At 47.1% G+C, this 14,817-nt stretch overlaps 1 protein-coding gene and 1 long non-coding RNA gene across 9 annotated transcripts in view; both read left to right on the top strand.

Annotated features, from left to right (window-relative positions):
* mipol1 (mirror-image polydactyly 1) overlaps nt 1-14,817 on the top strand; it is a 442,941-nt gene that overhangs the window by 116,653 nt on the left and 311,471 nt on the right. For all 8 annotated transcript variants that reach the window (XM_070879088.1, XM_070879089.1, XM_070879087.1 and 5 more), the window contains one exon: nt 4,053-4,605. In XM_070879088.1, coding sequence (XP_070735189.1) covers nt 4,053-4,605 — 553 coding nt within the window. The remainder of the gene's footprint in view (nt 1-4,052; nt 4,606-14,817) is intronic.
* Nucleotides 5,013-5,986, top strand: LOC139262297 (uncharacterized). The gene is made up of 3 exons (XR_011592941.1): nt 5,013-5,393; nt 5,507-5,670; nt 5,895-5,986. It is a non-coding gene; the product is annotated as an uncharacterized lncRNA (long non-coding RNA).

Genomic DNA, 14,817 nt, shown 5'->3' with positions numbered 1-14,817 from the left:
CAACCGAAGGATAGCTGACGGAGACATCCCCATGAACCGAAGCATGGCTAACCCGCACAGTACTTGAATTTTAGCAAAGGCAAAGTGTTGAATTTGCAGGACTTACCGTCTTGCTCGAGTGTGGGCCCAGCTTGTGCAGTGGTGGTTGCTTTTCTCCAGGCAGGATCCATTGAAGCAGCAACCCTGACTTCCAAGTGTGTCAGTGGGTGCAGATTTGCCAGGTCTCCTCCTGTTTGAGTTCTTTCCCTTTTGTGGTGTGCGACTTTCCTCTGCAAAGATGAAAATATAACTTTTTAGAGAGGGTGTCTTTCTGCTGGGTGGGACATATACAGATGGTCATATTTACAATTGCAATTCCAGTGAATAACTGAAAATATTACGTATACTAACTACTTGACCTGCCACTTTTTGCACTGGCTTCCAGACATCAGGGTGGTCACCATTGCACGGTAATCTTCTGCAAGTTGATTCCAGCATTTCTTCATTTCTTTTGGTGAAACTTTTATGTGACCTCTGCTGGTGTCCAGCTCATGCCATCTTGCCTCAATTACAGCAACTAGTGCCTCCACAGCATGCTGTGAGAATTCTTGGTCCTTGAGCCGCGTTGCATATTGCAGCTCTGATTTTTCCAGAGAATTGAAGTTTACAGACACAAATGGCTCTTTAAAAATGGTCGAATGCAGACTGGGATGTGTACCGGGCAAGCACATCCATAGCAGTCACATAAAAAAACGTCTTTGTTTTTTTCGCGCATGCACAGAAGGAGGGTGGCGGGGGGGCATTGTTTTTTCGGCGCAGTCATTGGGCTCCCCCCCCCCACCTGCCCCCCGAAGCTGAAGAACAGGCTATGCGGCGCCAGTTTTAAAATGAGAACAGAGAAACTTGTAAGTTATTTTTTGGGAGTAGTCGAATCCAAAAAAAACGGGCGTAACTCTTGTAATACGCCAAAAAACGACATTGGGGAAAATTGAGCCCTAAGATATGTCCATCAAAACCCTCTACTGTTCATGTGCATGCTCCATCCCCACGCAACAGACCTGCTCACGCAATTTCCTGCATTTACGCCAGTAAAATGCTGCCATAGATTTACGGGTAAATATTTAGGTGCAACCCAGTCACCTGATACTGCCATAATTGAGCAGTTTCAGCTATGAAAGAGTCCTGACACTTTGTAGCTTTATTTCTGTAGTTTTACAGCAATTTTTCTCTCAATTATTATTTGTCAAATGAGACTTGCACGCTAAACCCAAGTCAAGTGCTTCCTCTGTCAGTCTTTGAACGCGAGACTTCTCAGACCCTGCCTCATGCATTTTAGACTGGAATAGCTTTCCCAATGTTAACTTTTATCAGCTGCATGAACAAGTCTGAACTATTCATGTGGACTGTTCCCTGTGAGGACTGTGATCTCGATGAGTAATACATCAGAGAATTAAAGTGGTAAATCAACTCTAATACATAGAATCATAGAATAGTACAGCACAGAAGGAGCCAATCGAGTCTGCACCGGCTCTTTCAAAGCAGTTAATAAAGCATATGGGATCCTGGGCTTCATAAATAGAGCAATCTAGTTAGTCACAACTCACTCTTTCCCCAGATCCCTGCAGTTTTATCTCCAAGTATTTATCTAATTCCCTTTTGAAGGCTACTATTGAATCTGTATCCACCACCCTATCAGGCAGTGCATTCCAAATCCTAACCACCCGTTGCGTAAAAACTGTTTTTCCTCTTGTCACCTCTGGTTCTTTTGCCAATCATCTTAAATCTGTGCCCTCTTGTTATCGACGCTTCAGCCAATGGAAACAGTTTATCTTTATTTACTCTATCTAAACCCTTCGTGACTTTCAACATCTCTATCAAATCTCCTCTTATCCATCTCTGCTCTAAAGAGAACAACCCCAGTTCCTCCAGTCTATCCATGTAACTGCAATCCTCACCCTTGGAACCTTTCGGGTAAATCTCTTCTGTATCCTCTCCAATATTTTTTATTTACTATGAATATTAAATATTTACTATTTTTGTCTTTGAACATTTCTATATTAACATTTATTGAAGAATGTGTTTAATCTTGTAGAAATTTTGTACAGTTTGATACTGCATTTTTTTTCTGTTCAGTGGCCAGCTCGTGATCCAGTAATAGAGTTCCATGCAGAATGGAACTTGCGAAAGTATGTTGCCCACGGTTGCTCACAATACTCCAGCTGGGGGCCGAACTAGTGTTTTATATAGGATTAGCATAATGTTCTGGCTTTTGTACTCTGTTCCTCTATTTATAAAGCCCAGGATCCCATATGCTTTGTTAACCTGTCCCGCCACCTTCAAATATTTGTGCACAGTACCTCAGGTGTCTCTGGTCTTGCACTCCTTTAAAATTATAACATTTGTATATATGGTGTCTCCTCATTATCCTTGCCAAAATGTATCACCTCACACTTCTCTGCATAGAATTTCAATCTGTCATGTGTCTGCCCATACCATCAGCCTGTCTATGTCTTCTTGAAGTTTATCACTATCTTCCTCACTATTTACTACACTTCCAAATTTCGTGTCATCTGCAAATTTTGAAATTGTGCCCTGTACCCCCAACTCCAAGTCATTCGTGTACATTAAAAACAGCAGTGGTTCCAGTACTGAACCTTGGGGAATGCCACTGTAAACTGCCCCCCAGTCTGAAAAATAGCCATTCACTACAATTCTTTGTTTTCTATCCCTTAGCCAATTTTTTATCCATGCTGCTACTGCCCCTTTTATCTTCAATTTTGCTAACAAGCCAAATATGTGGTACTTTATCAAACGCCTTTTGAAAGTCCATATACACATCAACTGCATATACAATGAATAATAGAATACAAATCGGCTTCCATGAACCACATGGCACAAAAAGTGAATTTTCAACCAGGCTTTATGGAGAAAGTTTGCTATTTATGACCAGCTACAGAATAAGTGAACAGTCAAGACACATACATACATTGTTAGATATAAAACATTCTGCATGGAACTCGATTACTGCATCACAAGCTGGCCACAGAACAGAAAAAAATGCAGTATCAAACTGTACAAATTTCTACAAGATTAAACACATTCTTTATTAAATGTTAAAATAGAAATGTTCAAAGACAAAAATATTAAATATTTAATAATAGTAAATAAAAAATATTACTGAGCATATTACTATTTTTACATGAGGAACAAGGGTATAGAGAGAGCAGGGTAAGAAGAGGTAATTGGCGTGAAAGGAAGCTTGGGTGGAGTATAAATAACAGTATAGACCAGTTGGGCCAAATAAATGGCTTGTTTTGTTACTACAATCCTATGTAAAAACTGCCACTGCTTTATCAGTTGATACAGTCTCTATTGGCTGTTGCAATCTGAATATTTGGCCACACACCTGTTGCAAACAGTACTCTGGAGGATCACCAGTCCCTGGATGGCAATCAGTGTTCCCTCTAATTTTTTTGAGCCCGCACGGCTCCTTTAATGGGCTGCGCAGGCCATTCAAATTCCGCGCATGCGTGGTTCTTCCATTTAAAAACTAGCTCACCGGCTGCGCAGTACCTCCAGAGCGCAGCCTGCCCCCACAATTGAAAGGGAACGTTGATTGCAATCATGGTGAATGAAATCCGGGTCAGGTGGTAGGTGGAAATCAGGAACATTGCCAAGTCATGCACTGTGCTTTGTACTTTATACCTGATTCTAAAATTGCCTCAGTGCCACTGCAACCACGTAGCAAGTAATAACTCAACAACTTGAATTTATATAACACCTTTAATGTAGTAACCATTACTTTGTAACATTTTGATTGAAAGCTAATAATTCTCAATGATTGTGTACCGGTGTGAAAACCAGTGTTATCCCATCTTGTTATTTTTCGAGCAATTTAATGTTTCTCGCTACCAAAATCAGTATTACCTGATTTTCCATTTTATAACATTTGCCATCTCCCAATAAAATGTTGTATTGTGTTTCCTGTAGCAGCTTGTAAATGGTTGTCAATGTAGATTAGTCATATGAAGTGAAACATGATACTAAATGTATATTTGTTTTCATTGCTGCAGATGACGAGCATGGAGCTCAGAATACTGATGAAAAATGGAAACAGGAAAAAACCGAGTCAACCACTTGTAATCTAGCCTTCAAGAATACCAATAACACCCAGCAGCAACAAGATCTGGATAAATGCCTGTTCCCTCAAGCTGTGGAAGCTGAACATAAACCTCTGCAACCCTGTCTCAGAAAAATGCATGATTCTACTGAATGGGGAACTTGTACAGATAAAGACTTAAATATGTTGCAGGTAAATGGACACACCCATTCTCATGACAAATCTCAGGAGCTCCCTCCTTCTCCAAATTCTTCACAGCAGCTAGTTGCTTTAGAAATTGATTCAAGTGATTGGACACAGCAGCACCATGACCTTCCTAGAACTTGCAGCTTTCACTTGGAAGATGATGAATGTAGCAATTCCAAACGTGAAACTGACACCATGACTCCTTTGCCAAAATCCAGCACAATGACGATCACACCAGTTTTCTCTGCACAATATTGTCAAAGAATAAACTCTGAAATGAAGTTGAATATTCAAAGTAAGATGGAAGCAAACAATATCAGGTAAAGTGTTTACCATAATTTCTTTTAATGCATAAAATACATATATTTTGTTTAATCTGAAACAAGTTTGAGTATCAGCGGGTAATTTGCCTTTCACCTCTTGATGTATGTTAAATTCATCCTGACACAAGCAGTTAAAGCTTTTTGGTTGGTTTGCTCCACTCATAGGGCTCAATTTTCCCCAATGCGGTTTTATGGTGTATTTGAAGAGTTACGCCCATTTTTGGGGGGCCCGACTACGCCAAAAATAAAGTTGAAGTTTCCGAGTTCTAATTTTTCAAATTAGTGCCACGCAGCTTGTCCTTTAGCTTTGGGGGGTGGAGCCTAAGGTCTGCACCGAAGAAAGGAGATCTCCCCCCTCCCCTTCTGCACATGCGCAAAAAAAAAATGACGTTTTCTACGTGACTGGTATGGGCACGCATGTCTAGTGTAACTCCCGGTCTGCATTCAACCATTTTTAAAGAGCCATTTGTGTGTGAGAACTTTAATTCTGAGTTGTGTGTGAGAACTTTTATTCTGAGTGGAAAAAATTGGAGCTGCAATATGCAACGTGTCTCAAGAACCAAGAATGTCTCTCAGGATGAAGTGGAGGCCCTGGTTACTGTAATTGAGGCCAAATATCACGAGCTGGACACCAGCAGAGGTCAAATAAAAGTTTCACCAAAAGAAATGAAGAAATGAAGAAACGCTAGAACCAAATTTCACAAGTTAACTGTGCAATAGTGACTATCCTGAGGTCCGGAGGCCAGTGCAAAAAGAAGTGGCAGGACATTGGTAAAGCAGTTGGTGTAAGTAATATTTTCATTTATTCACTGGAATTGCAATTGTAAATGTGACCATCTGTATGTCCCACCCAGCAGAAAGACACCCTCTTGAAAGAGTTGTATTTTCATCTTTGCAGAGGAAGGTGGCCCACGACAAAAGAGAAAGAACTCTTAACAGGAGGAGGCCCGGCAAATCTGCATCCACTTATACCCATGGAAGAAAGGGTCACTGCTTTGATGGGTCCTGCCTGAAGAAAATAAACCACCATTGCACAAGCTGGGCCCACACTCGAGTGAGAGGGTAAGTCTTGCAAATGCCACAGTCTGGCTTTCCTAAATATTAAGTACTGTGCGGGCTAGCCATGCTTCGGTTCATGGGGATGTCTCCATCAGTTATGTTTCGGTTGATGCAATGTGCTATCATTCATCGTGGTCCTTCAAATGAGCCTGCTGCCTGCGCCTACTCATGCCACCCTGCCCCCTCCTCTGCAGCTAACCATTTGTCTGTTCTATTATATTTTGCAGAACTTGAGGCCAACCCTGACGATGCAGAAGCTGAAGCAGAAGAAGATTCAGACACGGACGAGCAATCTGACCTTCCAGACCAAGAGCATAAAAGGGAGGCTGAAGCCCCCACTCTTGTACTCACTCTGGAGGAGGTGCTGGTGCCGCCCATTGGGGTGCCAGCCCCTTTCCTGAGTGGTGCGACTGTTGGGACATTTCATGGTTTCATACTGTCCGAGGCTGCGGGTCCCAGTGGGGTGCAGCGAGCAACACTCAGGGCCCCACCGTCCGAGGCTGCGGGTCCCAGTCGGATCCAGCAAGGCACACCCAAGGCCCCACCGTCCGAGGCCGCGGGTCCCAGTGGGGTGCAGCGAGCCACACCCAGGGTGAGGAGGGGAAGGAGAGCTTGTCAGTGCTCTCCTGAGATGCAGGATGTAACAGATGTGATTCAGATGATGGCAATGAGTGGGGAGAGCATTGACCTTATGCGATCACTCCTGGACACCATCGGTGGGGTGGGTCATGAGGTATCGGGACGGTCGGGAGACGTAACAACACTCTCGCAAAATATGAACACTGTCCAGGCACATTAGGGATGAAATGTCGCAGGTAATTGAGACGCTAGCGGAACACATGGGGGAGGGAATGTCAGAGGTAGCTGCTGCAATAAGGGAACAGGCCCAGGCCCCGCAGTCATTGACTGAATCAACTGCCACTCCCACTCCAATCCCCAGACCAGCCTCTGAAGAGGCCCAAGCCCGGCCTTCCACATTACCACCATCAAGAAGTGTGCATTACCCCGAGATACTCGAAAGAATAAGCTTGGTACCAACCCGAGAACCACTGCGCCACCGCCAGCGGGCAGGGTTGGGGTCATCTGAGAATAAGGTGGGGGAGAGATGGGTGCAGCCTTTGTTTGCTGTTGTTGTTGTTACTGTTGTAATTGTTCTCAAATTAAGTTTTTTGAAAGTGATGGAAATTTACAAGTTGAAAAGTTTGTAAGTGATCTTAACTGAATAGTTTAAAGTTTGATACAAGAATATTTTTATTAAAGTTAAATTAAGTACAAACAAGTGTTAATCTTTTGAATAAAATATATTTTAAATTATAACTGAATCATTTACATTATTTGATCCATTATTAACACAGCACAACATTATGGAACAGATCCAAACCATAAACATGGTCCATTTGGAATAGTTACCGCTGAGCCTTCAGGCAGCAAAACGTTCACAGATGAGCTGCTGGCGCAAGGCTTGAGTAATCGTTAAAAGGGCATGACAGCCAGCCCTCCTCCGCCATCGTGCTCCGCGTTTAGGTAGTTGCATGACATCCTCGTCCTTCTCTTCCTCAGCATCTGCATCTTCCGCCTCATCATCAGCCACTCTCACCTCAGGAGGGTCTTCTACTTTCAGCTGCTGCTGCCTCATGATGGCTAAGTTGTGCAGCATGCAGCAGACAACAATGAACTGACCGACAATCTCAGGGGAGTAGTGCAAGTAGCTTCTGGAATGGTCCAGGCATCGGAAATGCTGTTTCAAGATGCCAATGGTCCTCTCTATTATGCTGCACGTCGCAATGTGCGACATGTTGTATTCTCGCTCAGCTTCCATCCGGGTTACACGTAGGGGCATCATGATCCAGGTGGCGAGGCCGTACCCTTTGTCGCCCAGCAGCCAGCTCTGCCCTTCTGGCTGCTGCTGAAACATGGCAGATATAGCGCTCTCGTGTAGAGTGAAAGCATCATGGGTGCTGCCAGGGTATCTCGCATCAACTGCCATGATGCGATGCATGTCGTCATAGACGAGCTGCATGTTCGTGGCGTGGAAGCCTTTTCTGTTTCTGTACATCTCGGAGTCCTCCAATGATGCTCGCAAGGCGATGTGGGTCCAATCAATGCAGCCCTGTACCTTTGGGAAGCCAGCAATCCTGGAGAAGCCCACAGCCCTGTCACACATTGCCTGGGTGGTCATGGGGAACTTTATGTAGTCATTCCTCCGGGTGTATAGTTCTGTATTTTAGCTCCACTCCAGCAGGGAGCTTGTTGACAGTGAAGTGGAGCATGCCAGCGAGGAAGATTGAGAAGAGGGTTGGAGCGATGACGCGGCCCTATTTGACCCCGGTCCGGACATGGAATGGGTCTGTAATGGATCTGCTGGTAAGGATCATGGTCTGCATGTCGTCGTGGAACAGGCGAAGGATGTTGACAAACTTTCGGGGGCATCCAAAACGGAGGAGGACGCTCCATAAGCCCTCACAGTCGACAGTGTCAAAGACCTTTGTAAGATCGAAAAGGGCCATGTATAAGGGCTGATGCTGCTCCCTGCATTTTTCCTGCAGTTGTCGTGCTGCAAAGATCATGTCCGTCGTTCCCCGTAGGGGATGAAGTCCGCACTGTGACTCCGGGAGGAGCTCCTCGGCCACAGGGAGAAGACGGTTGAGGAGAACTCTAGCGACAACCTTCCCAGTAGTTGATAGCAGGGAGATTCCCCTGTAGTTGCCGCAGTCGGATTTGTTCCCCTTTTTGAAAAGGTAGATGATCACGGCATCTCTGAGATCTCCCGGCATGCTCTCCTCCCTCCAAATGAGAGAGATGAGGTCATGTATCCGCCATACTTTAACACCTCAGCAGGAATTCCATCCGCACCCGTAGCCTTGTTTTCGAGCTGTTTTATGGCTTTGTCTGCCTCGTGCAGCGTTGGGGTTTCACTGAGGTGGTGGCGGGTTGCATGTAGCAGGATGGAGTTGAGAACACTCGAGTCAAAGGCAGAGTCTTAATTGAGGAAATCCTCAAAGTGCTCCTTCCAATGGGCCCTGACAGCCTCGGTGTCCTTGGTGAGCGTTTCCCCGTTCTTGGCCAGGAGTGGGGTGGGGCCTTGGGAGTTTGGACCGTAGGCGGCCTTGACTGCAATGAAGAATCCTTGCATATCGTGGCTGCCGGCGAGTTGTTGTATCACCTGCACTTTCTCCATCCACCAACTGTTCTTTAGGTCCCGGGTTTTTTGTTGGACCTCAGCCTTGAGCCGTCTAACGTTGCTTTGTAGCTCCCGAGTTGGGTTGTTGCTTGAGGCTCAGATATGCTCTGCGCTTACGATCTATTAGCTCTTGGATCTCCTTGATTGTTTTCCTCAAACCAATCCTGGTGTTTTCTGGTTGAGTAACCAAGTATCTCTTCACAAGCACTGGTTATGGAGGCCTGGAGGACAGACCAAGTGCTGTGGGCATTGAGCATTTCAGGGTCATCAAGGCACGCCAGAATGGCTGTGAGGTGCAGGCTATATAGGGCTCTCTTAGCTGGGTCTTTAAGTGTCCCGGTATTAACTTTTTTGCGGCACTGCTTCTGTCCCCTCTGCTTTGGACTATGTTAATATTGATGATGGATCGGATTAGCCGATGGTCCGTTCAGCAGTCGTCAGCTCCTGTCATCCATGCGATCCCTGGCTCGGACGATGAAATAGTCGAGCAGGTGCCAGTGTTTGGAGCGAGGGTGTTGCCATGATGCCTTGTATTTGTCCCTCTGGCAGAACAGGGTGTTGGTGATGAGGATTTCATGTTCTAGACATTTTGTCAGGAGTCGGGTGCCGTTGGAATTGGATTTCCTACCCGCTCTCTGCCAATCACGCCCCCCAGAGCACTATCTTTGCCGACCCTGGCATTAAAGTCACCTAGGAGGATCAATTTGCCGCCCGTGGGGACGCGGGACAGGGATGTCTCGAGGTTGGAATTAAAAACCCTCTTTAGCCTCATCCATTGCATTGAGTGTTGGGGCGTATGCATTGATGACTGTGGCACATTGATTCCGGGATAGGGGAAGGCAAAGGGTCATGAGGCGTTCGTTAACCCCGCAGGGGGAGTCTTTGAGGAGGTCGACCGGTTCATTTTTGACGGCGAAGCCGACTCCATGAAGGCATTCTTCCTCTAGTTTTCCTTTCTAGAAAAAGCTATAACCTCCACCATGTTCCTTGAGCTGGCCTTCCCCTGCCCGCCGGGTCTCGCTTAGGGCAGCGATGTCGATGTCAAAGTGTCTTAAGTTCCCGGGCAACTATGGCAGTGTGGCGTTCCAGCCTATTGCTGTTGGAGTTGTCGATTAGGGTCCTGACGTTCCAGGTACTGAACTTCATATTAGATGAATGGAAGGTGGCGAAACTACAGAACCAGTGGGAAGCTGTTTAATCTACGCCGCCTCCAGACCAGGTCCAAGATCACCCAAACCTCTGTCGTTGAACTGCAGTAGGCGGACGACCTCCTGAGGCTGAACTCCAGGATATAGTCGATGTATTTACCGAGGCATATGAAAGCATAGGCCTCACATTTATAATCCGTAAGACAAAGGTCCTCCATCACCTTTCCTCGCCACACAGCACTGTCCCCCCCCAGTCATCAAGATTCACGGCGCGGCCCTCGACAACGTGGACCACTTCCCATACCTCGGGAGCCTCTTGTCAACAAAGGCAGACATTGTTGCGGAGATTCAACATCGCCTCCAGTGAGCCAGTGCAGCCTTCGGCCACCTGAGGAAAAGAGTGTTCAAAGACCAGGTCCTCAAACCGACCACCAAGCTCATGGTCTACAGGGACGTGGTAATAACTGTCCTCCTGTATGGATCAAAGGCATGGACGATGTACAGAAGACACATCAAGTCGCTGGAGATATATCAGCAACTATGTCTCCGCAACATCCTACAAATCCCCTGGGAGGACAGACACACCAACATCAGTGTCCTCGCCCAGGCTAACATACCTAGCATTGAAGCACTAACCACACTCTGATCAGCTTCGCTGGGCAGGCCATTTAGCTTGCATGGCAGACACGAGACTCCCTAAGCAATTGCTCTACGTGTAGTTCCTTCATGGCAAACGAGCCAAAGGTGGGCAGCGGAAACGTTACAAGGACACCCTCAAAGCCTCTCTGGTGAAGTGCGACATCACCACTGACACCTGGGAGACCTTGGCCGAAGACCGCCCTAGGTGGAGAAAGTGCATCCGGGAGGGCATTGAGCTCGCGAATCTCAACGCTGCGAGCGTGAAGAGGTCAAGCGCAGGCAGCGGAAGGAGCTTACGGCAAATCAGTGCCACCCACCCCTCCCCTTCCCCCGACGAATATCTGTCCCACCTGTGACAGGGTCTGTGGCTCTCTTGTTGGACTGTTCAGCCACCAAAGAACTCACTTTAGGAGTGGAAGCAAGTCTTCCTCGATTCCGAGGGACTGCCTATGATGATCGTTATGTATGGACAAAGTGTCAGACTGAACACTGTGAGCTCAAAGTAAAAGTGTGACCGTAGTTTTTTATTGCAGGTCTCCAGAGTGCGCCTCCAACCTGTGAGGCCTCAAGTACCTGTGCTCCCAAGGGATTATGGGATCCCTTAGGACTCCAGGGGTTGAGCCCTCTGGTGGCTGTACAGAGTATATACAAGTTTACATATATAACAACACTTTCTTCCCCCCCCCCCCCCCCCCCAAAAGTTAATAGTTGAAACTATTTACAATGTGAATCGATCTGGGGCCCTTCTTGCCCTGGTTGATCGTCTCGGTGTAAAAGCTGGTATTGTTGAATCAATTGTTGGTCCCTCGCTGGGCTGTTGTGCAGCTGGCCTTGCTGGGCTGCCTGGTGTGGTGGGTCCGGCTGGATGATGGGTTCTGCTTCGTGGTCAACCGTGGTGCCGGTTGCCACTGGTGTGTATGTTGGGGGGGTCAAAGAAGGTAGGGTCCAAGGTGGGTTGCTCAGGATCATCTGAGAATCTGAGTTTGATTTGGTCCAAGTGTTTCCGGTGAATGAGTCCATTTGAAAGTTTGACCCGAAACACACTGCTCGCCTCTGGCCACGACAGTGCCGGGAAGCCACTTGGGACCTTGTTCATAATTCAACACACATACAGGATCATTTGATTTCAATCTCGCGTAACTCATTTGCGCTATCATGGTATGTACTCTGTTGAAGTCACCTGCTCTCTATCTGTTCATGCTCTTTTCATGAGCAGTTCAGCAAGTGGGATCCCAGTGAATGAGTGGGGTCTCGTGCGGTAGCTAAGCAGGACTCTGGATAGGCGAGTCTGCAGTGAGCCTTCAGTTACCCTCTTCAAGCCTTGCTTGATGGTTTGCACTGTTCTCTCTGCCTGACCATTGGACACTCGTTTAAACGGGGCAGATGTGACATGTTTAATCCCATTACGGGTCATGAATTCTTTCAACTTAGCGCTGGTAAAACATGGCCCGTTGTCGCTCACCAGGACATCGAGTAAGCAGTGTGTGGCAAACATGGCTTGCAGGCTTTCAGTCGTGGCAGCGGACGTGCTAGCCGACATTATCCCGCATTCAATCCACTTGTAGTACGCATTTACAACCACAAGGAACATTTTACCCAAGAACGTACCTGCATTGTCGACGTGTACCCTAGACCACGGTTTGGAGGGCAAAGACCATAAACTTAGCGGCGCCTCCCTGGATACATTGCTTAACTGCGAGCATGTATTATATCTGTGAATGCAGGAATCTAAGTCCGCATCGATACCGGGCCACCACACATGGGATCTGGCTATCGCTTTCATCATTACGATGCCTGGTGGGTACTGTGGAGGTCACGGATGAAGGTGTCTCTGCCCTTCTTGGGAACCACTACTCAATTGCCCCACAGAAGGCAGTCTGCCTGTATAGACATTTCACCTTTGCGCCGCTGGAACGGCTTTATCTCTTACTGCATTTCCACTGGAACACTGGACCAGCTCCCATGAAGCACACAGTTTTTGACAAGGGACAATAAGGGGTCCTGGATTGTCCAGGTTTTGATCTGCTGGGCAGTGACGGGTGATTGCTCACTCTTGAATGCTTCCATAACCATGGCTAAATCTGCGGGCTGCGCCATTTCCACCCCCGTGGTGGGCAATGGCAGTCTACTGAGAGCATCGCGCAGTTTCCTGTGTCTGGTCTGTGGCGGATGGCGTAGTTGTATGCGGACAACGTAAGCGCCCATCTCTGGATGCGGGCCAATGCGTTGGTATTTATCCCCTTACTATTGGAAAACAGGGATATGAGTGGCTTATGGTCAGTTTCCAATTCGAATTTTAACCCAAACAGGTATTGATGCATTTTCTTTACCCCATAGACAAACGCTAATGCTTCTTTCTCAATCATGCTGTAGGCTCTCTCAGCCTTAGACAGACTCCTGGATGCATAAGCAATCGATTGCAGTTTCCCAAAATCATTAGTTTGTTGCAATACACACCCGACGTCATATGACAACACATCACATGCTAGTACCAAATGCTTATATGGATCATACAAAACAAGCAATTTGTTTGAGCATAAGAATCTTCTCGTTTTTACAAAGGCATTATTTTCTTGGCTTTTGCCCCAAACCCATTCGTCCCCTTTTCGCAGTAAAGTGGTTCTAACAGTGTGCTGAGACCCGGTAAGAAGTTACCAAAGTAGTTCAGGAGTCCTAGAAACGACCGCAGCTCCATCACATTCTGTGGCCTTGGTGTGACCTCCATAGTACCCACCCAGGCATCGTAATGGTGAAAGTGATAGCCAGATCCCACGTGTGGTGGCCTGGTGTCGGTGCATTGTTGATTGCCTCCATCTTCGAATCGGTGGGCCTGATGCCGTTCGCCGTGATCCTCCTCTCCAAGAACTCCACTTCAGGCGCCAAGAAAATGCACTTCGAGCGTTTTAACCTGAGCCCCACGCAGTTGAGTCAACTAAGAACCTCCTCCACATTCTGCAGATGCTCGACTGTATCCTGACCTGTGACCAACATGTCGTCCTGGAAGACCACAGTGCGTGGGACTGACTTCAGTAAGCTTTCCATGTTTCTCTGGAATATCGCTGCCGCTGATCGAATTCCAAACGGGCACCTGTTATAAATGAAACGACCTTTGCGCGTGTTGATGCAGGAGAGGCCCTTCGATGATTCCTCCAGTTCCTGCGTCATGTAGGCTGAAGACAAATCCAGCTTCGTGAATGTCTTTCCTCCCGCCAGCGTTGCAAAGAGGTCGTTGGCCTTGGTAGTGGGTATTGGTCCTGCAGGGAGAAACGATTAATAGTTACTTTGTAATCGCCACAGATTCTGACCGTGCCGTCTCCCTTGAGGACAGGAACGATTGGGCTGGCCCACTCATTGAACTCGATCGGTGAAATGATGCCCTCTCTTTGCAGCTGGTCTAGCTCGATCTCTACCCTTTCTCTCATCATGTACGGTACTGCTCTCGCCTTGTGATGGATGGGTCGAGCTCCCGGAATTATGTGGATCTGCACTTTTGCTCCTTGGAATTTCCCGATGCCTGGTTCGAACAGCGAAGGGAACTTATTTAAGACCTGAGCACATGAAGTGTCGTCAGCGGGCGATAGCCCTTGGACGTCGTCCCAGTTCCAGCAGCGTGGGACCATCGCCCAGTACCACGCAGAGTGGTAGTTTGTGCTCTGCTCCATCGTAGGAGACCTTTACGGTTGCACTGCCGATTACGGAAATCAGTTCTCTTGTGTAAGTTCTTAGTTTTGCGCGAATTGGAGTTAAGACTGGCTTTGAGGCCTTGTTGCACCACAACCTTTTGAAAGTCTTTTTGCCCATGATGGGCTACTCGCGCTCGTGTCCAGCTCCATTGACACCGGGAGTCCATTTAGTTCAACATTCAACATTATCGGGGGACAATTCGTGGTGAATGTGTGCATCCCATGTACCTCTGCCTCCTCGATCTGAGGCTCTGGTTCGTCGTGATCCTCCGTGGATCTGTCCTCCTCTGCAATATGGTGATTTGCAGGTTTAACAGGTTTTGCAGTTCACCTGCACGTACGTTGGAGGTGTCCCATTGTTCCATAACCCTTGCAAACGTACCCTTTCAATCGGCATGCATGGAAATGATCACCCCCGCAGTGCCAACAAGGTGTTAATGGCCTTGCATTTATCACCCTTGATGGTGGACTCAGACATCTGCGGACGTGCAGCTGCAGA

The sequence above is a fragment of the Pristiophorus japonicus genome, chromosome 4 (assembly GCF_044704955.1).
Source record: "Pristiophorus japonicus isolate sPriJap1 chromosome 4, sPriJap1.hap1, whole genome shotgun sequence".
Classification (NCBI taxonomy): domain Eukaryota; kingdom Metazoa; phylum Chordata; class Chondrichthyes; family Pristiophoridae; genus Pristiophorus; species Pristiophorus japonicus.
The sequence above is the reverse complement of the archived record's forward strand: the minus strand, read 5'-3'. Positions and strand labels throughout refer to the sequence as shown.